The sequence below is a fragment of the Emys orbicularis genome, chromosome 8 (assembly GCF_028017835.1).
Source record: "Emys orbicularis isolate rEmyOrb1 chromosome 8, rEmyOrb1.hap1, whole genome shotgun sequence".
Classification (NCBI taxonomy): Eukaryota; Metazoa; Chordata; order Testudines; family Emydidae; genus Emys; species Emys orbicularis.
Window position 1 is genome coordinate 19,614,925 of NC_088690.1, and position 24,945 is coordinate 19,639,869.

The window sequence follows — 24,945 nt, forward strand, 5'->3', positions numbered from 1 at the left end:
GAGAGCAGAGAGGTAAATAGGAGCAGTTTCAGGCATATGCTATGGAGGCTGACCTGTCCAGAGCATAAGGAAAGGGAAATTATTTTAGTTGTCTCCTTTCCCACAGAATGGAGGGAGAGAGGTGAGATGCAAGGAGGCCAGAAAGGAGGATAAAGCTATAGTCAAAGCAAGAGTTGACTGTATAGATAAGTTTCAGAGTAGCAGCCGTGTTAGTCTGTATCCGCAAAAATAACAGGAGTACTTGTGGCACCTTAGAGACTAACAAATTTATTAGAGCATAAGCTTTCGTGGGCTACAACCCACTTCTTCGGATGCATATATATGTTTCACTCTATATGCATCCGAAGAAGTGGGTTGTAGCCCACGAAAGCTTATGCTCTAATAAATTTGTTAGTCTCTAAGGTGACACAAGTACTCCTGTTATTTTTGTATAGATAAGGTTGGTAGTAGAAGGGATGGGGAGGAAAGGAGAGACTTTTAGGGCGATTGTAGAAGAAAAACCAACAAGAGTAGGAGAAGAAGGAGAGAGAGAGAGAGAGGAGTTCAGTATTATTTGACATCAAAACGGCAAGCCTATAAGAGGGATAGTAATTGTTGAAGGTGGTGGACAAAATAAGTTCATTTTTATTGACCTTGACCTTGAAGTGATGATGTGACATTCACATATTATAACGATAATCTGAGATCTGAGAATGGAGAGAGTAGAAAAGATGGAGAAAGAGGTGGGGGTCATTAGCATGGCGATGGAAGCTGAAAGTATGGGAATGGATAAAGCCACCAAGGGATAGAGCATAGAAAAAAGAGACAAATGGAGCCTCCTAGATTTTAAAAATATTTTAGGTGATTATCTAATATTATGATATTTACAATATCAGATGCTTTTTAACTGTTGGAACACCACATTCAACTAATTAATTAGTGGATTTAGCCCTCATTTGCTTAATGGACAGAGCACTGGCTATGGACTTAGGAAACCTTGGTTGTATTCCCAGCTCTGTAACTGGCCTGCAGGGTGACCTTGGGCAAGTCACTTCAGTTTTCTATGCCTCAGTTTCTCCAGGTGTAAAATGGGGACAATGATACCTCATTTTTAAAGCACTTTGAGAGCTACTGAAGAAAAGCACTATGTAAGAGCTAAGTGGTATTGTTACTATTTTAAAATACTGTGCCTTAAATAGAATTAAGCCATCGATGAATTTGCCTCAGTATTTTGTCAGAGGCAAAAAGGTACTTTTATCGTTGTAGATAGTCCATACCCATCAGCATTTTAAACTTGACAAGAGCTGTAAGCCAGGTACTGGATCTCATTGTTGGGATGCTGAGCCCTAATTTACGTAAACTTCATGAAGTATGCTGCAAAATTTTCAACTTAACTCTTCATTAAAACAATGATCATTCAGATGATAGACTTTAATCCTCCTGTCCTGTGTTTCCTTCTTTCTCCCATTTATTTCTTTTATAGTTTAATAGGGAGTTTTCCTCTTACCAGTTCAGGCCTCATTACTATCCCAACCCAGAATTGTTTGTGTTCATTCAAAATGTAGGAAACATTTTCAAAAACTTTTAATGTCAAAATATCCGAGCACTTGTTTAAAAACCATATAATCTTCCCTGTTGTGTTTGCTCTGTTTTGCTTTTGAAAGCAATGGGTCCTGTGCCGGATGTAGAGGTGCTTCCTTAGTGCTCCCTTGTACTAAACCCACCACTTCTGTTAAGCACTACAGTCAGGAAGCTTGCAATGTTACAACTTTATTAAACCTATGCATTTATGAACAATACCTTATTCTTATATGGCAGGCAATGGCATGCTTGTATGTACTATCTGCATACTTATGCATGTACAGATGCGCTATTTATATAGAACTTCTTTAACAGCTTTGGTGACAAGTGACGCTGCCACAGACATCTTGCTCTGGATCGGCAATGTACAAAGTGTCTCCAGAGTATCCCCCACTCCTACACCCAATGTTTCCACTCTCCTCCTTGCTGCTGGCGCTATGCTATCCAGGGCTTCCTTCATCTTACCAAAGGGAAATCTCAGATAACTGGTTAGCCAACTTTTTGGCTGTATTTGTGCAACTGGAGCAGCAGAAAGGAGCTAGAGAGGGGCCAAAATGTAGAAGCTAATATCTCTCTGAATCCTAACACCCTTCCTCGCAAAAGCTAGTGTATATGGGGTGATGGGGTATCACTTCCAGTGGGAATACAGGTATTTAAGCAAGAGTTTCCTCATAAATACCAGCAGTGCAATCCTGGCCCCATTTAAGTCAACTCCATTGTCTTCAGTGGGACTAGGAGTTCAGCCCTGGATTTTCAGGAATCAAAGGTTCTTCATATGTTAGTGTGAACAAAATTCAGTCACGCACCCATTCACAGAAATGGGTACAGATGTGGCTGGCCAGATCAAATAACGATTCAGAAATTCACAAACTTGTTATCTGTAAATCCTTTTCTACTGTTCACCTAGCTCTGGTGATAGTGAAAGAAACATAACTGCAAATGAGTTTAATATAGTAAATGTACAGTTGTAGTTTATTAATCACATAGGGTTGATATCATTAGTTGCTATACTATAAATGCTCGCTTTTTGGAACACAATGCATTCAGTACAAGTGCAGAATCAGTTATAAAGAATGAGCAAGGTATTTTCTACTAAACAAAGGGCCAGATTCTGCCACCCTTACATCAAGTAATATAAATGTGCAAATGCTGTCATTGATATCAGTAGGACTACTTCTGTAGTAGTTTTCCACACTGATTGAAAAGATATTAATAGGGACATTTGGGAGATGAGGAGCAGTTAAATCTCTCTGAAATACAATGGAGCAGATTATTTTTTTGTGTAAAAACGAACAAATTATTTTTTTGTGTAAAAACGAACAAAAATAATACCCAGTGAAATCAGCAGTCTAAACATAGGCTCAAGACATTCTATAGTCCATTTGCTGAGAAAGTGTCATGAGCTAAGGGAACAGAGAAGTGTATATATTTATGTAAAGAAGTCCAGTAACTGGGTCAAATACTTATTTTATGAATCAAACAAAATGGCTTCATGAAGCAGTTAGTGCAATAACATTCCACAAGTCTGTTGTTTGTCTTCAGTCCTTGTGGCTGGACTGAAAGATATTTTAAAAACTTACCATGGGTAGTTTGTAAGTTGTATGACACAAAGCCCAACTCTCCATACAGTTCAGCTTAGCAGATAAAGTGAAAAAATCTGTGGTCTTTGTAACTATTGTAAATTATTGTCATTTCATTCCTCTGTCTCCTATCTGTCTGACAGCACAGATATTTGCCTTATATTTGATGCCCTTCACACACACTGTCTCAGCCAGCCAGAATTACAATAGCGCAAACATGTTTGGTGTTGGATTGCTGTCTTTTTCTAAAAGGTAGAGTACTCTGTGTAATGAAGTATCAACAGTCCCTTTTTTTAAAGTCCAAGATGAAATAAACTATGGTTATGACCAGGTTATCTACAGACATGGAGTACTTTCCTTCCCCCGTGTGAGAGAGAAGCACTTTCAACTAGTGGTTGGAATGTGAGACTGGGAATCAGAAGATTTGTATTGTTTTCTAGTTTCTGATATGGACTCACTATGAGGCTTTGAGCAAGTAACTTGACCTGTAAAATGATCTGTGAGCTGTTCTGAGCTTCGTCCATGAAAAGTGTTTTATGAGATTAAAGTATTATTTTCATTACCATCTGTAACTGAGTCGAGTCTGGTTACTCTCAGATTGTTAAAGGAAAAGGGGAAATCCACTGATATCTACAAAGGAAAGCATCATCAGCAGGCTCCATCATTCAGAGTTCTCTCTGAAGTGCACACAGAGCAGTCCATCTGTCATAAATGAAGTGGGGGATAGCACCCTTTTATGGACACCCAATCAGCCAGTTAGCTGTAAAATCCCTGTGGTAGCTGTTCTCTGCTTGCTTTACCTGTAAAGGGTTAAAAGTCCCCCAGGTAAAGAAAAGGAAGTGGCCACCTGACCAAAAGAGCCAGTGGGAAGGTAGACCTTTTTAAAATTGGGAAAGAAACTTTTCCCTTTGTCTGTTGTTCTCTGGGCTGCAGGGACATGGAGCAGCAATGCTATAAGCAGAAATGCTGTGTAAGGTTTGAACCAGGTATGAAAAAGTATCTTCCATATCTAGAAGAAATAATTTGGATAGGGAATGTTTAGTTAGACGCTGTCAGGTTTATTTCTTATTTTGGCTTGTGGATCTCCTCTGTGCTAACCCCAGATGCTTTTGTTTGCTTGTAACCTTTAAGCTGAACCCCCAAGAAAACGATTTTGGGTGCTTAATTTTTGGAATTGTTTCTTTTAAGATCTAGCAAAAAGCCTAAGTTCCAGATGTAATTTTTTTCCTTTTTGTTTTTAATAAAATTTACCCTTTTTAAGAACAGGATTGGATTTTTGGTGTCCTAAGAGGTTTGTGCATGTTTGATTAGCTGGTAGCACAGCTAATTTCCTTTGTTTTCTTTCTCAGCTCTTCCCCGGGGTGGGTGGGTGAAAGGGCTTGAGGGTACCCCACAGGGAGGAATTCCCAAGTGCTCCTTCCTGGGTTCAAAGGGGTTTTTTTGCATTTGGGTGGTGGCAGCATTTACCAAGCCAAGGTCAGAGAGAAGCTGTAACCTGGGGAGTTTAATACAAGCCTGGAGTGACAAGTATTAATTTTTAAAATCCTTGCGGGCCCCCACTTCCTGCACTCGGAGTAACAGAGTGGGGATCCCAGTCAGAGGGAATAGTTGCCAAAAAGACCAAGAGGCCTGGTTTACATAACAAAATGTTACCGTGCTTGAATGTGATAGCAAAAACTGGCCTAATGCTGAACAGAATTTGGCAGTCATTGTAGACCTGGACAAATTGTGTTCAGCATTGTGGGTGCTAACATGAGTGTGCACAATAGTGTTTGAGAATAATACCATTTTTGTAGAGCTGACCATTCCAGAAACTTGTGGAAGTGCTATCAGAAGGATGGGCACATACATGGCAAGACTGTTTTTTCTCATGCCCTGCATAACATGGGTCACAGAATGGTGTTACAGTCCCACTGAATTGCTAATGCTGAGCGTTTTAAATAGAAAAACATTATTTAAATTGGCTCATCCAGGGAATCGAACTGCTTCCTTCAAAGGAGCAGTTCATGATGTTGAAAGCATCAGCATGTTTAAGAACAGATTTGGTTTTGATTAGCTGTAAATCAAAAGAGCAGGTTGAGAAAATAGCATAGCAGGAGAGCACTGTGCAGATAATGATAGAAAATATGAGAAGAGCTGTGTGAACCCTGTGTGAAATGAGTGAATGTTAGGACTGGCAAGATTTTTTTTTTTAGACTTAATCTTATTCTTTTCTTTTGGCTCAGCACCCTGGTGCCCAGCACCCTTCAAGATTTCTCCACAAGAGAATTTAATTTTCAACTATTATATCCAATAGGCAAGGTATTCTTCCTTCTCCTTGTGCTGCCAGTTATTGCTGATATCAAAGGGATAGGCACAAATGGAAACATTTTATTGGCAATTGTAACCTTTCTGCCAGAAGCAGATTACGTGATGCATTTTGGAAGGAAAGTGCAGTACGGTCTATAGCACTGGGCAAGCAATGCAATTGCTTCACGTTAGCATGAGACGCCGTACTTTTTATAGATTATTAGTAACTTGGTTTTTGTGCAGCAATAGGTGAGAAAGGAGAGAACAATGTTTTTTATATTAAAGACAACCCTTGAAATAGTTCACTTGTATTGCTGCTTTTGCTAAGAAAGGATTACTTGGCTGTCACACGCATCTGCATTTAAAAACTGTTGTAGTAAGAATAGAGGGGGCATTTGGGATCTCCAACTGTGCCCTGCAGTCTCTGGAGACTAGTGGAAAGAAACCATTGTGAGATGACAAAACAGCCAGACCACATGAGATGCACAGTTTAGGAAGGTTACAACTGATGGATTTAATTGAGTATGAAATAGGGAAGCAGAAACTCAGTATTTATTTTTAGTGTATTGTAGGGTAATGTGTTCAAGGTATTTATCTAAAATTCATACAGTATAGTTTAAAAGATTTAAAAGATTACATTAAAATATTTAGTATTTTCTCAGGTCTCATCTCTGCTAGGAGAATCACAAATCCATCTTTCTAATTTAGACTCAGGCAAGCACTTCCACTGCCATGTCATCCACTCTGCAGTAAAAACTTCTGCACCCTGTCTACCCTAAAGCATACGCTGTTGGTAACACTGATGCAGCTATACCAGGGCTTCAAAGGTTATAAATATCTTAAATAAATAAATGTCTGTAAATAAAAGCGTCCTCATGGCAGAAAATGTTAAAAGCAAATTGTGCAGGAACAACTGTTCTCTGATTTAATACATCTTCTTGCTACTGAATGAATGTGTGGGAACAAGGTGAAGTAACAGTTCAAGTGCTGAATGTGCTAACAGCTGAGATTTAAGGCAGTAATTACATCTGATGTTGAACAAGCAGGTAGCACAATGTCTTCTTCATAGTAAACAATTATGATGAGAAGGACTATCTTAATTTTGACAAGAAGACAATTGAAAAGGAAAAAAAACAGTGGTTCAAAATGAGGACTGTGTACAACACTTCGAAAACTAACTATGCTTATATTGAATAGATGTGTTCTGCTGTGGGGAAAAATGAAACCAGTTGAACTATTATTTTAAAGTGATACGTGAACAGAGCTATGAGAACTGATTCATCTTCTCATAGGTCTCACACCCTCAGATACTACAGTGATGATCATACAGATATGCAAGTCTAGAGAGCAGAAGTCATAGCAAGAATCTCACAAACCAAGCGCTACAGCGGAAGCTCAGTGATGTCAAGGGGAGTTTTGCATGCTGTGCCAGGAGAATATCTTAGTGGGGGTGGGACTCATTTCCCAGTTAATATTATTTTTGCCTTTGAATTATATTAGAGCAAGGCCTGAGTTACAAAGGTTAGTTCCATTAGGTCTCAACTTTCCCATAGTTCAAGGGTGTTTTGGGTCCGGATTCAAGTCAATTTCCAGTCATAATTTAAACACATTGCAGCCCTGGAATCATTCTATATGGTGAGTAGGGCAGAGTTCCACTCGGTGATAGACAGTTCTGGTTCTATTATCTCCATACACCTCCCTGCCTTCCCCCCCCCCCCCAGCTCCATGGAAGTGGAGAACTCCTAGTTAAGAATACTGAACCTGTGTATTCAGAGAAAATAAATTCAGGTAAACATCCATTTCTCTTTATAATTCATGCAGAGGTTTAATAACATGTTTTACAGCAGATGACAGTTTACATTTACAAATACTAGTAAATAAGGCAGGATATTCCATATCATACAATTATCCAGTGGAAATCAAGCATAGCACTAATGAAGAGTACTGTGGCCACCTTGAAGGTTTAAGCATGAGATTTTGATTGATTTTGTTCTATTGTTTAGTGGATGCCATACACTAGGGAGAAGGAATGAGTCATAAAATCATAGAATCAAAGAAGATTAGGGATGGAAGAGACCTCAGGAGGTCATCTAGTCCAATCTCCTCAAAGCAGGACCAACACCAACTAAATCATCCCAGCTAGGGCTTTGTCAAGCCAGGCCTTAAAAACCTCTAAGGATGGAGATTCCACCACCTCCCTAGGTAACCCATTCCAGTGCTTCACCACCTTCCTAGTGAAATAGTGCTTCCTAATATCCAACCTAGACCTCCCCCACTGCAACTTGAGCCCATTGCTCCTTGTTCTGTCATCTGCCACCACTGAGAACAGCCGAGCTCCATCCTCTTTGGAACCCCCCTTCAGGTAGTTGAAGGCTGCTATCAAATCCCCCCTCACTCTTCTCTTCTGCACACTAAATAACCCCAGTTCCCTCAGCCTCTCCTCGTAAGTCATGTCTTTTGAACTGGTCAGAGTAGCAACTAAATGCAGGGAGGCTGTGTCTGATGGGGGGCAGTACTGGAGAAGGGACAGAAAAATGTCTAGTATTTGAGGTGCATAGGGAACAGAGCGGAGAATAAATGGGTGGCGGTAAAGAGAGAGTACTAAGGGAGAAGCAAATCCAGGGAGCATGTTGAAGATGAGGAGGGAGGTTATTTTGCTGGAATCTAAATTCAGGCTCTCAGACTGCCTGGTGATGAGGGCAGTATAAAAGCCTAGCTAGGTGGATGGATGGGATATCATAACCAGCTTTGTGGAAGATGTTGTAACATCTGATTTCTCACTGCAGATAAAAGGGGAAATTCTCCCTTCTGTGCCAAGTAGGCCCAGAAGCTGGAGTGTAGCTGGAACGGCAGAGATAGAGCTACTTCATTGCTTCTATGGCAGCCTTAGGGCTGCAATCGTTTCTGCGTGGGTTGAACCCCCTCTTTTCCCCCAAACAGAGACACTCATCCTGTGAAGGGCTGAATGACTAAGGGACCCACATAGTCACAGATTTACAGACACCCCCAAATGTCCCACCAGGCATGTACATTAAACTCCTGCAGTGCTGAGCACCACAACACAACCTCAGTACGGATCTCCTGTGTGGATTTTGCTAATCTCATCCCCTCCCTCCATGTACCCAGGGGCAGTCATGACCAGGAGGGGAAGGGTGAAGTTAGCCCCAAAATGAATAATTTTATATTTACTCAGTCTCTGGGTATTAGACATTTTAGGTTAAAGAGTTATTTTATGTGAAGTCTCAAGAGGCAGCTTTACAGGGTCAAATCCTGAGATCACTGAGCACCCACAATTCCTATTGATTTTAATTGGGTGTTGACACTGCTCAGCATCTTTCAGGAACTGGCCTATCAACACCTGATTTGTCTTGTATAATAAATAATATGTCCAGGACAGGCACTCTGAGTCTGTCTTCTCCGTCCTGTTTTTGCAGTGATATGATAAACATTATATTGGATATTAGTGATGATGAAAGAATGTCTGGTTTTAAGTACACTCATTTGCAGATTAAAAAAGGCCATTCAGAGAAAATAACAAGCTGTTCTGATAATATGAAACAGGTGCACAAAATTAGAGAGCATCTAGAAGAGGCCATTAATGTAAAGCGCTGAAGATGTAAGTAACTGCATTTGCCAAGGACCCTTTAGGAAAGCACACTTAATGAATCTGAAAATCTAACCAGGATATTAGTTGCTGTCTTGTGGGGAAGAGATTTTGGTCACTGTAAGATGAGCTTTATCATTAGCAGCGTCTGTCAGAATCACCTGAAATTCCACTGCAGGGAGCAATGATGAGCACCATAGCAACTATGGAAATTTGTATTTTTCACTGGAGTGTGTTAAATGGCCAAAAAAAAAAGGACCCTTGGATGCGTTTGTGGAACTCAGAACAGAATGTAGTCTATATATTATGTAGGATTGAGTCTCTCCTTCTCAGGATAAATGGTTTTGTCACATGAGCAAAAAATGTATAAAAACTGCCTTGTTAATGGGCTTGATTTTATATATTTTTATTCTACATCTTGAGACAGTATGCAGATTGTAATGAGACCAAGAAGTGGCACAGCAACCACAGGATATGCAATCAGGATTCAAATGAAATTCAGAATGTTAGACCAAGTCTCTCCTTTTTTCTGAAATTAAAGCAAGACCCTGCCATGGACTTCAATAGGACCTGGAAGTAGAAATATAATTAGCATGTTGGTAGGAGACACCCATGGTCTGATGAAGAAATTGGATTAGGAACTCTGTGTATGCATTCCAGACCCAGTCTCTTCCTCAGGCCATGAGGATATATATACTTTTTTGTTATTCCCATAGAAAGAATTGTGACAAATCCTGTTCTAAGGAGAAAATCTAGGAACTCGTACCTAGCATTCTGCTTGGGTAGACCATGTGCTGAGCCTAGCAGCCTGCTAGGCAAGGCTGAGAGCTTCTTAACGAGGCTTTGTTCCCTAAGCCCTTTAGCACCCATCAACCCTTAACCAGGGGGCGGGACTATACAGGAAGACCGGGGCTTTAAAAAGCCCACTCCTAAGTGACCAGAGGAGCTAGCGAAAAGGAGCAGCTAACAGGGGAGTTTTGTGAGGGAGTTTAGAGGGGGAACCTCAGGGGGGGCTAGATACACTTAATATTCCTTAAACTTAAAGCCAAAAATACCCCCTGATAAAAACAGATCAACAACAACAAAGAAATGAGCTTCAGGAGTAAAAAGAGAATGCAGGCAGAAGTCCAGCAACAGAGTGGGGGCTACCCAGTTTATTGCACCCAATGCAGCATGTATGATTATCTGCCCTATGGGCAGGTAGCGTATGTGTGCATTCGGTGCAAGGAGCTCTTGGCCCTCAAAGACCATGTACGGGCTTTGGAGACCAGAGTGGCTGAACTGGAGGAGCTAAGGGAAACAGAGAGGTACATAGATGAGACTTTCCGGGACACAGTAGAACGGTCCCATCCTCCGTCTGACAGCCTCTGTGCTGCTGAGGAGGATGAAAGTCTCAGGGAAGGAGAACATCCAACTGGAGCAGAGGGAAACAATCCCATAGTTGGAATCCTCCTTCCAGATGATGATGTGGTATCCTCTCGCACTGAGGATACCTCTCTGTGGGAGGGCACTCCTGTTATTAGGAAGAGACAGGTATTAGTAATGGGCAATTCGATCATTAGAAACATAGATAGCTGGGTTTGCGATGACTGGGAGAACCGCATGGTGACTTGCCTGCCTGGTGCAAAGGTTGCGGACCTCTCGAGACATCTAGATAGACTTATGTGCAGTGCTGGGGAGGAGCTAGTGGTCGTGGGTACCAATGGCATAGGGAAGGATAGGAGAGAGGTCCTGGAGGCCAAATTTAGGCTTCTAGGTAAGAGATTGAAGTCCAGGACCTCCATGGTAGCATTCTCTGAAATACTTCCAGTTCTACACACAGGGCCAGTTAGACAGGCAGAACTGCAGGGTCTCAATTCGTAGATGAGATGATGGTGGAGGGAGGAGGGGTTTAGATTTATTAGGAACTGGGGAAACTTTTGGGAAAGGGGGAGCCTATACAGGAAGGATGGGCTCCACCTAAACCAAAATGGAACCAGATTGCTGGCACTTTAAAAATAGCTCTATGACCTTTTTAATTTTAACTAAGGGCTGGGGAAAGCTGACAGGTGCAGAGGAGCACGTGGTTCAAACAGAGACATCCCTTACGGGAGGAGGATCTATTAATGGAGATTCTCTATGTCCTAGTAAGGAGGAGAGGAGGAGAAACAGTCAAATGAAAAAAAGTCCCATTCAATTACATCATGTAATAGCAGACAGCTAAAAAGTGACAAGTTTTTGAAGTGCTTATATACCAATGCTAGAAGTCTAAATATAAGATGGGTGAACTAGAGTGCTTCGTATTAAACGAGGATATTGATATAATGGGTCTCACAGAAACTTGGTGGAATGAGGGTAATCAATGGGACACAGTAATACCAGGGTACAAAATATATCGGAAGGACAGAACAGGTCGTGCTGGTGGGGCAGTGAAAGAAAGCATAGACTCAAATGAAGTAAAAATCTTAAATGAACCAAACTGTACCATAGACTCTCTATGGATAGAAATTCCATGCTCTAATAATAATATAGCAGTAGGGATATATTACTAACCACCTGACCAGGATGGTGATAGTGACTGTGAAATACTCAGACAGATTAGAGAGACTATTAAAATAAAAATCTCAGTAATAATGGGGGATTTCAACTATCCCCATATTGACAGGGTACATGTCACCTCAGGATGATGGGATGCAGAGATAAAGTTTCTTGACGCCTTAAATTATTGCTTCATGGAGCAGCTAGTCCTGGAACACACAAGAAGAAAGCCAATTCTTGATTTAGTCCTAACTGGAGCACAGGATCTGGTCCAAGAGGTGAACATAGCTGGAGCGCTTGGTAATAGTGACCATAATATAATTAAATGTAACATCCCTGTGGCGGGGAAAACACCACAGTGGCCCAACACAGTAACATTTAATTTCTGAAAGGGGAACTACACAAAATCGAGGAGGTTAGTTAAACAGAAATTAAAAGGTACAGCGCCAAAAGTCAAATCCCTGCAAGCTGCATGGAAACTTTTTAAAGACACCATAGTAGAGGCTCAATTTAAATGTATGCCCCAAATTAAAAAACATAGTAAGAGAACCAGTAAAGTGCCACTGTGGCTAACCAACAAAGTAAAAGAAGCAGTAAGAGGCAAAAAGGCATCCTTTAAAAAGTGGAAGTTAAATCCTAGTGAGGAAAATAGAAAGGAGCATAAACTCTGGCAAATGAAGTGTAAAAATATCATTAGGAAGGCCAAAAAAGACTTTGAAGAACAGCTAGCCAGAGACTCAAAAAATAATAGCAAAAAAATGTTCAAGTACATCAGAAGCAGGAAGCCTGCTAAACAACCAGTGGGGCCACTGGACAACCGAGATGCTAAAGGAGCACTCAAGGACGATAAGGCCATTGCGGAGAAACTAAATGAATTATTTGCATTAGGGCTGTCAAGCGATTAAAAAAATTAATCATGATTAAAAATAGTAATTGCACTGTTAAACAATAATAGAATACCATTTATTTAAATTTTTTGGATGTTTTCTACATTTTCAAATATATCGATCTCAATTATAACACAGAACACAAAGTGTACAGTGCTCACTTTATATTTATTTTTATTACAAATATTTGCACGGTAAAAAACAAAAGAAATATTATTTTTCAGTGCACCTAGTACAAGTACTGTAGTGCAATCTCTATCATGAAAGTTGTACAAAAAATAACTGCATTCAAAAATAAAGCAACGTAAAACTTTAGAGGCTATAAATCCAAGAGAGATCCGGTGGATATAGTGTACTTAGCTTTTCAGAAGCCCTTGACAAGGTCCCTCACCAAAGGCTCTTCAGCAAAGTAAGCTGTCATGGGATAAGAGGGAAGGTCCTCTCATGGATCGGTAACTGGTTAAAAGATAGGACACAAAGGGTAGGCATAAATGATCAGTTTTCAGAATGGAGAGAGGTAAATAGTGGTGTCCCCCGGGGTCTGTACTGGGACCAGTCCTATTCAATATATTAATAAATGATCTGGAAAAAGCAGTAAACAGTGAGGTGGTAAAATTTGCAGATGATACAAAACTACTCAAGATAGTTAAGTGCCAGGCAGACTGCAAAGAGCTACAAAAGGATCTCTCAAAATAGGGTGACTGGGCAACAAAATGGCAGATGAAATTTAATGTTGATAAATGCAAAGTAATGCACATTGGAAAACATAATCCCAACTATACATATAAAATGATGGGGTCTAAATTAGCTGTTACCACTCAAGAAAGAGATCTTGGAATCACTGTGGATAGTTCTCTGAAAACGTCCAATCAATGTTCAGCAGCAGTCAAAAAAGCAAACAATGTTGGGAATCATTAAGAAAGGGATAGATAATAAGACAGAAAATATCATATTGCCTCTATGTAAATCCATGGTATGCCCACATCTTGAATACTGCGTGCAGATGTGGTCGCCCCATCTCAAAAAAGATAAATTGAAATTGGAAAAGTTTCAGAAAAGGGCAACAAAAATGATTAGACGTATGGAACGGCTTCCATATGAGATTAATTAGACTGGGACTTTTCCGCTTGGAAAAGAGATGACTGAGGGGGGATATGATAGAGGTCTATAAAATCATGACTGGTGTGGAGAAAGAAAATAAGGAAGTGTTATTTATTCCTTCTGAAAACACAAGAACTAGGGGTCATCAAATGAAATTAATAGGCAGCAGGTTTAAAACAAACAAAACAAAGAATTTCTTCACACAACGCACAGTCAACCTTTGGAACTCTTTGACAGAGGATGTTGTGAAGGCCAAGACTATAACAGGGTTCATAAAAGAACCGGATACATTCATGGAGGATAGTCCATCAATGGCTATTAGCCAGGATGCGCAGAGATGGTGTCCCTTACCTCTGTTTGCCAGACGCTGGGAATGGGAGACAGGGAATGGATCACTTGATGATTACCTGTTCTGTTCATTCCCTCTAGGGCACCTGGCATTGGCCACTGTCGGAAGACAGGATACTGGGCTAGATGGACCTTTGGTCTGACCCAGTATGGCCGTTCTTATGGAGTGTTGCATTTCTGCAGGGATCACATGAGAGAGACTGTGGAGTAGCTCTGCAGCCACTCTGGGTCAGTTACTTCTCCCCAATGGTTCTTTGCTGCCCCAAGGTGACCTTGAGGGAGGGCAGGAGGATCTACTGAGCCGTGGATCCTCTGACCCCTCCCACCTAATAGAGCAGACCCTCCTCATCCCAAATCCTGTGCAATAGGAAACACACCAGTCCTTCTCCCCAGGAAATCTCTTTGGCTATGAAGGTACTAATGGGATTTGCCCCCTAAATTAGGTCAGTGCAATCACTTTGAATTCAGTGGGGTTTCAGCATGTAAAAGAGCAGAATGTGGGCAATTTGTGGGTTTGTTTTTTTTATTAATTCTGTTGTGTTTTCCAGCACGGTGCGTAGGACTTAGTTGTATTTTACATTCAAGCAGAATTTCTCTTGGCATTTCATTGTGTTATTCCTCTGTTTATTGATTTGTTGCATTAATAGTTTTTGCATCTGTGATTGAAGCAAGTGCCTCAATCAGCAGGTGTCTAAGCAAGCTACTGCTAACTTGTGCCATCTACTGGCAGTCTCTGTTCTAACTGTTTATTATGGTTTTATTAGGGCTTGAAATGCAGAAGGACTGAGGGAGAATGCAGTTCCCCTTGTTAAAATAAATTATGTTACTAAATACAAACATAAGGCAAAAGGCTTCCCTAGTTCTATTATTATTATTACTTTTTATTTTATTCGAGATATTTCTCTAATATAAATGAGAATATTTTGTAATAATAACAGCAATACCTAGCTTTTTATATAGCATTTTTCAACCATAGAAGAAGACAAGATCCCTTTTAATTCTGTGTTCCCTGCATACCCAACATTCCCAATGACTCCTAGGAGTTTCCTTAATAAGACAGAGTAAATATGAAGGGCTTGAATGTACCTAATGGCACAGCCACATTGCCCCAGAGGGAGTACAAGTAGCCATTCTATCTTCTCCCAGGACTCTGTGGCATTGCAGAAGTAACACACACACTGCTTTTAGGGTTTCCACTTACTACTCCAGTGTGGCCAGCCAGCTCCTTGGGTTGGTGTATAGGGAAGCTGTGCCATTGCCTCCTCGATGTTCCATCTCACTCTTTTTGGGGGGGACATGCCCTCCCAGGACAGTAGGCTCAGAGCAGCCCCTGTTCTCCCTCAGATGCAAAGACTGCAATTCTGCCTAGCCCTTATGCAGGTGTGGGGTGAGAAGGGGTTTCTCCCTCCCCACTGTGGACCCATGTAATGGCCAGGATTGGCCCTGATGGAACAGCAGTTCACAGGATGTGGTAAAATTCTTCTCTTTTTCTTGCTTCTAACCTGAATACGTTCTTGGTTTTGTTTTCATGTCAGTCTTACTCTTTGATGACTAGCAGTGTCCGTGGAGTTTCCCTTTTGATCTATTATTTTGTTTCTGTTGTTGTTCAATGATCTTTGGAATGTACTCAACCCAACTAATGTCTGGTTGATGATTCATGCTTGTTCCTGAATTGCACAGCTGTGTCTGTTTCTTTAAAAATAAAAAGGCCTCAGGGATTATAAAAAGGCCATTTGTCTCAATAAGTCTTTCTACAGTAGGAATCTACCCTAACCTTTTTAATAGGTCAGCAATTCAGTCTTTGCTTTTCAATTATTTTCTTGCATATAGACTTTAGTTTACACAAGTCAATAGTTAACAAACGCCTATTTTACCATAGATTATAAAGCCAGAAGGGTCCCGGTGGTCATCTAAAGTGACCACCTGTGTAAAACCAAAGGCCATAGGGCTTTTCTGAATTAATTCCTGTTTGAACTAGAGCAGATATTTTAGAAAAAATCCAATCTTGATTTAAAAATTGCCAGTGATGGAGAATCCACCATAATCCGTGGTAAATTGTTCCAGTGGTTAATTACCATCGCTGTTAAAATTAGCACCTTCTTTCTAATGTGATCAAGATGGCGGCGCTGCCTAGAGCTCCCGTCCCCAGGGTGCTCGTCTGTGTGAGGGCAGTGGCTGCCATGGAGGCCCGGGTGGAGGGAGAGGCCACTGCTGGGAGCCCCCCAGCCTCTTTGAGCTGAGTGGGGTGGTGGTGAGTTCCGCCATGGGGACCCTGGAGAGAGAGATTTGGGGTAAGGGGGGTGTGGGGGTCCCAGGCCTGTGCAAATGCGGGGGGAGGGAGGGGAGGGTTGGGGTCCTAGGCCTGTCTCAGTGCAGTGGGGAGGGGGGTTTCACGTCTGTCCTAATGCAATTTGGGGAGGGATCGTCTGAGTCCTGGGCAGTGGGGGGGATACGGGGGTGCGTGTCTTAGCCCTGTTCCGGTATATATATGTGTGTGTGTGTGTGTGTGTGTTGGAGGCGGGTCCTAACTTGGGAGGATGTCACAAGTGTTTCATGGGGAGGTGGGGGTCCCAGGCCTGTTACAATGCAGCGTGTGTGGTGGGACCAGAGTTAGGTTTGTGACATCTGTGATGGCAGCACATTGAGCGCTGAGTGTCCCAGAGTTACCAGGACATCCCCATCCCCAGGGTCTTTGTGAGGAAGGTTTGATACCTATAAGGCATCACTGTGGAACCTGACTGGACCAACTTGTGCATGGACACAATGTTGATGGGGTCTTGTCTCTCTATTTTAAGTGCAAGTGCCAAAATGCACATTTATGTGAACATAATCCACGCACCAGAGTATTACCCTAGTAGAGACTTCAGTCTCCATTTTATTTTGTTGTCTTTCTAAACTCTTTGCCAGAAGCTGGGAATGAGCGACAGGGGATGGATCTCTTGATGATTACCTGTTCTGTTCATTCCTTCTGGGGCACCTGGCACTGGCCACTGTCAGAAAACAGGATACTGGGCTAGATGGATCTTTGGTCTGAACCAGTAGGGCCATTCTTATGACTTTGGCTAGCTTCAACTTCCAGCTACTGGATCTTGTTATATCTTTGTCTGCTAGATTGATGATTGCTATGATCAAATTTTACAATTAGGGTATGTGTGTCTTTTAACTAGATGTCTGTAAATACCATTGTTATTGAGCTGAGCTTTTTCTGTTGATTTTCTGTGCACAAATAAGGATATGTACTGAGTCATTCATAAAAGAAAACTCTGATATTTATTCAGCTATATATCATTTTGTAGATGTACTTAAGCTATTATATTGTTAAGTGCCATAATATAGCATGGTGATTATAGGAATCTCCTTCATTGCATACTGTATAAACTAGTGCTGTGAGTTTGGCTTTCACAGGAACCTTAACCACGTCACATATCTTAATATTGTTCTTTGTGTTTGTCATTTTGTAATGCCTTAAGGAGTCATTTACTTGCCAGAATAAATCTTGAGCTAAATAACTTGTTGCATATCCAGCTTCAAGGAACTGAAAGGCTAGAAGAAGATCTGGTCTTGTATTTTTCCAGTCCAATATGTGGTTTCTAGAAGCATTAAAATTGTGAAAAATCTGAACCCAAATACAAATGTACATAATGGTACATTTATGCTTCACCTGCCCAGTTCTCGTGCACAATGTATTGCTACTGGTACTTTATCAGTTGTTGTTTTATGAATAAATACATGATATTTGGTACACCTCTACCTCGATATAACGCTGTCCTCGGGAGCCAAAAAAGCTTACCGCGTTATAGGTGAAACTGCATTATATCGAACTTGCTTTGATCTGCTGGAGTGCGCAGCCCCGCCCCCCCGGAGCACTGCTTTACCGTGTTATATCCGAATTCGTGTTATATCGGGTCGCGTTATATTGGGGTAGAGGTGTATATTAAATAAACAGTTCTTCAAAAATGTTTCTGGCACGAATTGCCACACTAGAGTAGGCAGCATATACTTCTGATGCTTTGGCTGTTACTGCTGTTTCAAGGCGAGTTGCTGTAGTCACACCCTATTCTGTTAGATAACAGCTTGGGGGTAACATTGTGACTCATTGCTTGTCAAGAAAAAGAATTCTAATTTTAATCTATGAGCGGCTGAAGTGTTTGTGCAAAAAGTAACACTAAGTATATGCTTGGTGCCTGGTGTTTGGAAGGGGACGGTAGTATGTGTCACCACAGTAACTCTCTGTGCTTTTGCTCAGCTGTTGGAATGATCTGAATATCATAACAAGTAGAAAAAGGCCAAAGCCACAAAGTTCAGATCTAAGCAGACGTCCAGATCTGAATCTGGCTTGCCTAAAAGCTTGAGGATCCTTGGATCTGTAGTTTTTGTTCAACCCATAATGGAAATAGGGGAGTAGCAAGTTTGGGGGGAGGTTGTTGAGATCCTGAATTTTTTGGTTGATCCTGATCATCCTGTCTCTAATAACAGTTCATTTCTGTACTGTGAGATTCTCATTCTCTCTCTGCAAGACCTCTCAAGTAGCCTGGCTTGCACTGGGATTTCTTTGCATATCTAGCTGCTCAAAAAAAAATCTCCATACAGTTCATAAGGGTGATGCTTCCAAATGCATAACTTAGTTCACAAAGAGAGAAAATATTAAAACCATAGTCACTGATTTTCTTCAAAAAGCCTTTTTTTTAAACCCTCAGGTCCCTTAGACATCTGTAGCTTTGCTATCTTTCTTGCATACTTTACCAACCTTCCTGTGTCGTATCTCAGCAATGCCTCTCCTCATTTGCTGGAAATTAAGGTTGCTTTCAGGCATAACTCAAACCCTCCAGACAGAGGAAATAACATGTTTAATAAAACCTTAAAATAAGAAGTGAAGGGAAAAGTCTCCTGTGTTCCTTGCCACCTTTGCATTGCCTGCAATGCTGTCAGTGATGCACCCACACAGCCTATAAGGGTTTCACTTCCAACTTCAACAGTCACGAAAAGAAATACTCACCCTAAACTTCATCCAACTCACACTCTAATGCACAACCTTAACAGTGACCTCATGCCCTGTTGTATAACAGGTTGGCACATCTGATCAGCCTTCCTGTGTAGTAGCTCAGCAATGCCTCGCTTACTATTTATTTATTTTTACAGATGTCAAGAGCATGTTGTGCATTTTACAAGACAAATAGATAAAGGAGCTCCCCACCCAAAAGAACTTACAGTCCATCATTAGATAGGACAAGTGTAGGTAGCAGCCAGCTGAAGGGAAGGAGGAGGAGGACCGGGATTACAGTAAGGAAATCCTCCAGGTACTCAGTTTAGGCAAGGTGGTTAAAATAAATGTTTTGGATTTTTTAAAACAATTATTATTATTGTTTACTCACTTCCTGAATGAGGAGAGAGTAGTGGCTTGGTGGACCAGATTGGCCTACAATTATTCTGTCTACAATATTATGGCTTACAATTGGAGATATCACTTTTTAGTTTAAATTTGAACACCAATTATAAAACACTGATCAAACTTTTCAAGAATCAGTTTTATGAAATAAATACTGAAAAACCAGAAAGGGGCAAGGTTTTTTTATAGAATCCCTGCCTCCTTTTCATGAACTATGGTAGGGTTACCATATTTCCACAAGCAAAAAGAGGACACTGAGGGGGGAGGAGCCCCGCTCTAGCCCCGCCCCTGCCCTGCCCCGCCCCCATCCACTCCCTCCCACTTCCCACCCCCTGACTGCCCCCCTCAGAACCCCCAACCCCCCCCCCCCCCCATCCCCTGACCAGGGCCAGCTTTAAAGAGCCCAGGAATTGGGCTGCACTCCGGCCGGGGTCGCGGGGCTTGGGGCCGGGCCGGTGGTGCTCAGCCGGGGTTGGGCCGGCGCGCTCGGCCGGAACCGGGGCCGCCGCCCTGGGGCCCGAGCTGGAGCGGCTGGGGCCGGGGGTGCTCGGCCAGGGCCGGGCTGGAACGCTCGGCCGGAACCGGGGCCCGAGCCGGGCCCGAGCCGCTGGGGCCAGGGCCGGAGCCGCTGGGGCCACCGGGCACCGCTCGGCCTGGGCCAGAGGGAGCCGCTCGGCCAGGGCCGCGCCTCCCCGGAGCTCTCCTCCCCCCCCCCGCCCCAGCTTACCTGCTGCTGCCGCCCGTCTGCCCCTGCTTCTTTTCAGACTTCCCGCGAAGATCTGATTCGCGGGAAGCGGGGGAGGGGGAGGAGCAGGGGGGCGGAGCATTCAGGGGAGGGGAGGAGGGGGGAGACAGCTGTGGGGCCGGATGGCGTGGTAAGGCTGCAGGGGATGGGGGGAGCAGGGAAGGGGCTTTGGCTGCCTGTCTATAAATAGACGACCGGGGGGAAATCCTGGACATTTTTAGATTTTTAGAAATCCCCCCCGGACGGCTATTTATAGACCAAAAAGCCGGACATGTCCAGGGAAATCCGGACATATGGTAGCCCTAACTTTGGGATCAGTTACATGCACCCATTATTACTTCCTATTCATGATTCCTGTTTCAGTTGTGCATAGCAGCGATGTGGTGAGCACTTGAGTTTTCTATGGTTACATGCCATATGGGAATACAAACACGAAATAAGATGGCTCCACAAAGGTGTTATACATATTTATTGTAATGTTTGTGTTTATTTCATTGCTAATGGAACGACTGATGTCTACTCAAATTTCTGCAGTCACAATTTAAGTAAACCTTTAGAAAAGAATGATCTACGAAGTTGCAGGACACTAAAGTAGCCAAAACAAACACTGCAAATAAAAAAATATATAGACCCCAAACTCACACCCGCATTAATAAACAGTAAAGTTACTTTATCTCAAATCATAGTCACAGCCGTTGATTTCAATGGGACTATTTGCATATAAGGGGAACACAATTTAGCCATGTATAATAACAATCAGGGTTTGACATAAACCTAAAAAAGCAAGAAAATACAGTCTGAATTTATCCTTAATTCATTTTGGTTTTGCTTGGATATTGCAGCACAGATGGTATTTACATCAGTCAGATGGGTTCCAAAAACCCAACCAAAACAGGCCGACTTGCTTATTTTGGGAGCTTATGAGGGGTGTCTCCTACTAAAATGTCCAAAGTGACTTCTACCACATGCTGCAACAGCCAAGTTATAAACCCATAAGGGAGTGGGTGTATAATGGAAACGGTGACAGAAGATTTTAAATAAACAACAAACTCCATTTTGCTCAACCTAGCAGTTTGAAAGTGGATGAGCTAAAGAAGTATTTCTCACAATGGTTAAGCTGTGAAATGTATTTGAAAATGCAGGCCACAATCTTCAAACTTGGTTGCCTGAAATTAGGCACCTAAATAAGTGACCTGACTTCCAGAATTGTTGAGGATGCGTAACCTTGACTGATGTCTGTGGTTGGCTGCAGTGCGGATTATAGTTGCTGAGCTGCATGCATTCTAAAGGGAAATATTACACTGCATATGGATAGCATAGTTCTTCAAGTCCTTCCCCATATTTGTACCTTCAAATGAGTATGGTGGGATTGGTATTCAACTATTTCAGGCTTTCCTGGTACATATTTCCTAACAGTAAACTTTGTACCATTCTGAAGTCAACTATTTTATGTGTATCTGTGTTAAGCCTTGAAAACTGTCTGTTATATCATCTTTCATACTAGACACGGCTATTAAAGCTGGGCCTGGGCTAGTTGGTTCAGTAATGCTGTTCAAGGATGTCTACTGGATTGTGTGCATTTCATCTACATTACATTATTCTATGCTAACATTGTGAGGATCGTCACTGGGGCTCAGCTAATCGAGATTAGTAAAAGGGAGTTGACCTTTATCACAGCCCTGGAGAGAGGGTCGAGGAAAACCACGGGGCCTGGCAGGGCCATAGCAACAAAGAACGTGGCCCCCTCCGAACAGTGGCCACCTCCGAACATATGTCCGGGCGGGGCCCCTTACAATGCAGAAACTGGAATGCGGTATTTATTTTGCCACTTTTAGGGGCCCCCTTCCTTGCGGGGCCCCCTCCGGTCGGAGCGTACGGAGGGCGCTCGCTACGCCTCTGGGGCCTGGAGAAGTAACCTAGCAGCTCTGTATGGTATGTTGAGCTCAGCAAAGTTCAGACAGGAGGAAGAGAAAATATGTACAGTATGGGAAGGAGCTATGTTAACTTAGGGCAAAATCCTGCCCTATATCAGCAAAAGTGTATTTGTGAGTGAATTTGGAGGGCTGGAGCAATAGCAGCCACTCAGAGAGTTTGGGAGCCCTTCTGCTGATGCAGCACAGGATGTATTCCTGTGTCCTCTTGCTTTCTTTAATACATCTGTGCTTAGGGTGACCAGATGTCCCGATTTTATAGGGACAGTCCCAATTTTGGGGTCTTTTTCTTATATAGGCTCCTATTACCCCCACCCCGTGTCCTGATTTTTCACGTTTGATGTCTGGTCACCCTATCTGTGCTGGAGAGGGCAGGCCTTGCCACAGGTTGAAATCTCAAAAATAAATGCAAAACTCTGCCTCCTGTATTTGAAAGTTTTATGCTATGCTCTGAAAATACACATCAGCAAATGTGCATGAAACAATGTGTTTTGTTCATAGCTTTGATGTGGAAAATGGCCCGTCACCAGGTCGCAGCCCGTTGGACCCCCAGGCCAGCTCTTCTTCAGGACTTGTATTGCATACCACTTTTCCAGGCCACAGCCAGCGCCGGGAGTCATTTCTTTACAGATCAGACAGTGACTATGACTTATCACCAAAGACTATGTCCAGGAACTCCTCTCTTCCAAGTGAACAGTGAGTATGAATCCAATTTACATCATTCATCACAGTAATGAGACCAAGCACTTTACAAACATCTCTGTAATCTTCATAATACCTGAAAGAGGTAATTATGTATTTTATAGAGGGAGAACCTGAGGCAAAGTGGTTTTTATTAAACAACCCAGGCCAAATCAGGAGCTCATGACCCCCAGCTATGTGCTCACAAGGCTCAATGTTTTAGCCTATTAAATAAATGTTTCCCAGCTAGTAGAAGAGCATTGCAAATCAATGTTCTGAAATAGCGTTGTTGTTGTAGTCCCTTTACATGTTACTTGTATGAAAATTGGTTCTTTTTTTAATAGATGAGGTTCATTGTTATTTTCAGCCAAATTATCTAAATCACTTACCTTATATTTCAAATATATTCTTATGTTTTTATATGATACTTTAATTTTTTGTAATGTATGGTTAATATAATACAGTGAAGACCATGTTAGAAAACATGGATAGACAGGATTGGTAAAAAATATGTCATGTAGCTTAAATAGGTTTACTTGATTTGGGGTCTTTTAGTTAAAAGTGCACATTTTAACATTTTTCTGTTGCCTTTTTCTTGGTGGCTTGGTAGGAGACCACATGAGAGTGGAGAAATTGGCCTCATTAGACACACTTTCCATGCTTTTAAATGCAGGCAGGTAACCAAATCTATGTGCCAGTAATTATATTCCAGCAACTCTTATTGGGCAAAGGCATCAATATTCATAACGTTTTATGGAGGGAAAAATTGAGATAATTTTTCAAGTGAATTTAATTCTGGGGAAAGGTGCCAGAAATTGAAGATTCTTTCTATAGATCAGATGGAGCAAGAGGCTGCTGCAGTCTCAGTTTCCCCATGCAGCTCTCCTCAGCAGGAACTGTCTCAAGGCAGCTCAGCTACTGGAGGGTAGTTCATTCTTCATGTCTAATCAGTTTTTAGTCTCGTTACAGAGACTACCAAGGCTGTGCTAACTAGTGCCAACCGTGAGGGCAGTTTTTATGATAGAACTCCTGTTTGAGACCGTGAACTCATTTCATGGGTCAGTTAAGCAACCACCCAATGGTGGTTATTGAAGACAAGATTGGATCTGCTGACCTTGCACACAGTGTCTATATCCAGTTACCAGTTGGCATTAATTTATAAAATAGGTGGTGGTTTCATAAGAAATGGTCTCATAATTAGAAATGGGAGACAGTAAATATGTAAAGTATAATGGATTATAGTGTGTTTTTGTTTTTCATGAGTGTGAAAGATCTCTCAGACTTCTGTAGCAATTTAATGGAAGCTTATAGGATTTTTATAAGCATTTCTAAAGGGCCTTGTGGAGTACCATAGTAATTACTAGTGGTGGGGCTATATAAACCTTAGACACAAAAGTTTCAAAATTAATTAAAGGGATTGGACCTTTATTTCATTTCTAAATATTAACCTATTGCCTATTTTAGAGCAGTATTAAGCCCTATTCAGTCCTAAAATATTGGTATTAATGCACACAAAGGAAGTTATGTATAAATGCCATGACCTCAGAAAATAAGAACGTTGGATATATGTGGTGTTATCAGGAACATGTATAAATTCAAAATGTCAGGCATGGGCTCTTAATGTGAGAGCAAATGAATTTACAAATTAAGAACAGCACTTATTCTCCATTAAATTCAAAATCTGTCTTTTTTCTCTAAAAACAAAGTTAAATAGATTATTATATGAATTATAAATATTTTATAGTGTAATAAAAATCTAAAAGTTAGCAAGATGGCCCAGCTATCATGAGAAATACCTACCAAAAAATCTCTAGCTATAGTTAGCATTTAGCAAATATTTACATAAGAGACTGTAACATCTCTAAATTATGTAAATAATATATTATAAGCTAATAATATGTTTTACATTTGACAAAAATTATAATTATCTGCTGAAGCAAAAGGATTTGTTGTAATGGCTAAGGTCAATCAATGCAAATCTGCATACTAAAGTATGTGTACTATAAAAAGCGTGGTATGATATGTACTCAACTGGATAAAATGCTCAGTACATATTTAGTTGATTATAAATACAAATACATAATATTTACCAACCCCCCCACACACACCAAAGATAGTAATGCATTTTGCACAGTACATATTCTCTAATCTTCTATGATGAAAATCCACAAACAAGAAACAATGTTTAAATAACATTAAAGGCTGTGACACGAATCAACAAAAGCCAGGAAATTCAAAGATGACCTTTACTCAGACTGTTATGCTTTTTTTCCCATCACAGTATGAGTGAGCCACCTTAACCTTGAATTTCCTGGC

General features: G+C 41.5%; 1 protein-coding gene across 2 annotated transcripts in view; it reads left to right on the plus strand.

Annotated features, from left to right (window-relative positions):
• Window positions 1–24,945, plus strand: part of PDE4B (phosphodiesterase 4B) — a 346,320-nt gene that overhangs the window by 233,666 nt on the left and 87,709 nt on the right. For both annotated transcript variants that reach the window (XM_065410138.1, XM_065410140.1), the window contains one exon: window positions 22,450–22,644. In XM_065410138.1, the coding sequence (XP_065266210.1) occupies window positions 22,450–22,644 (195 nt within the window). The remainder of the gene's footprint in view (window positions 1–22,449; window positions 22,645–24,945) is intronic.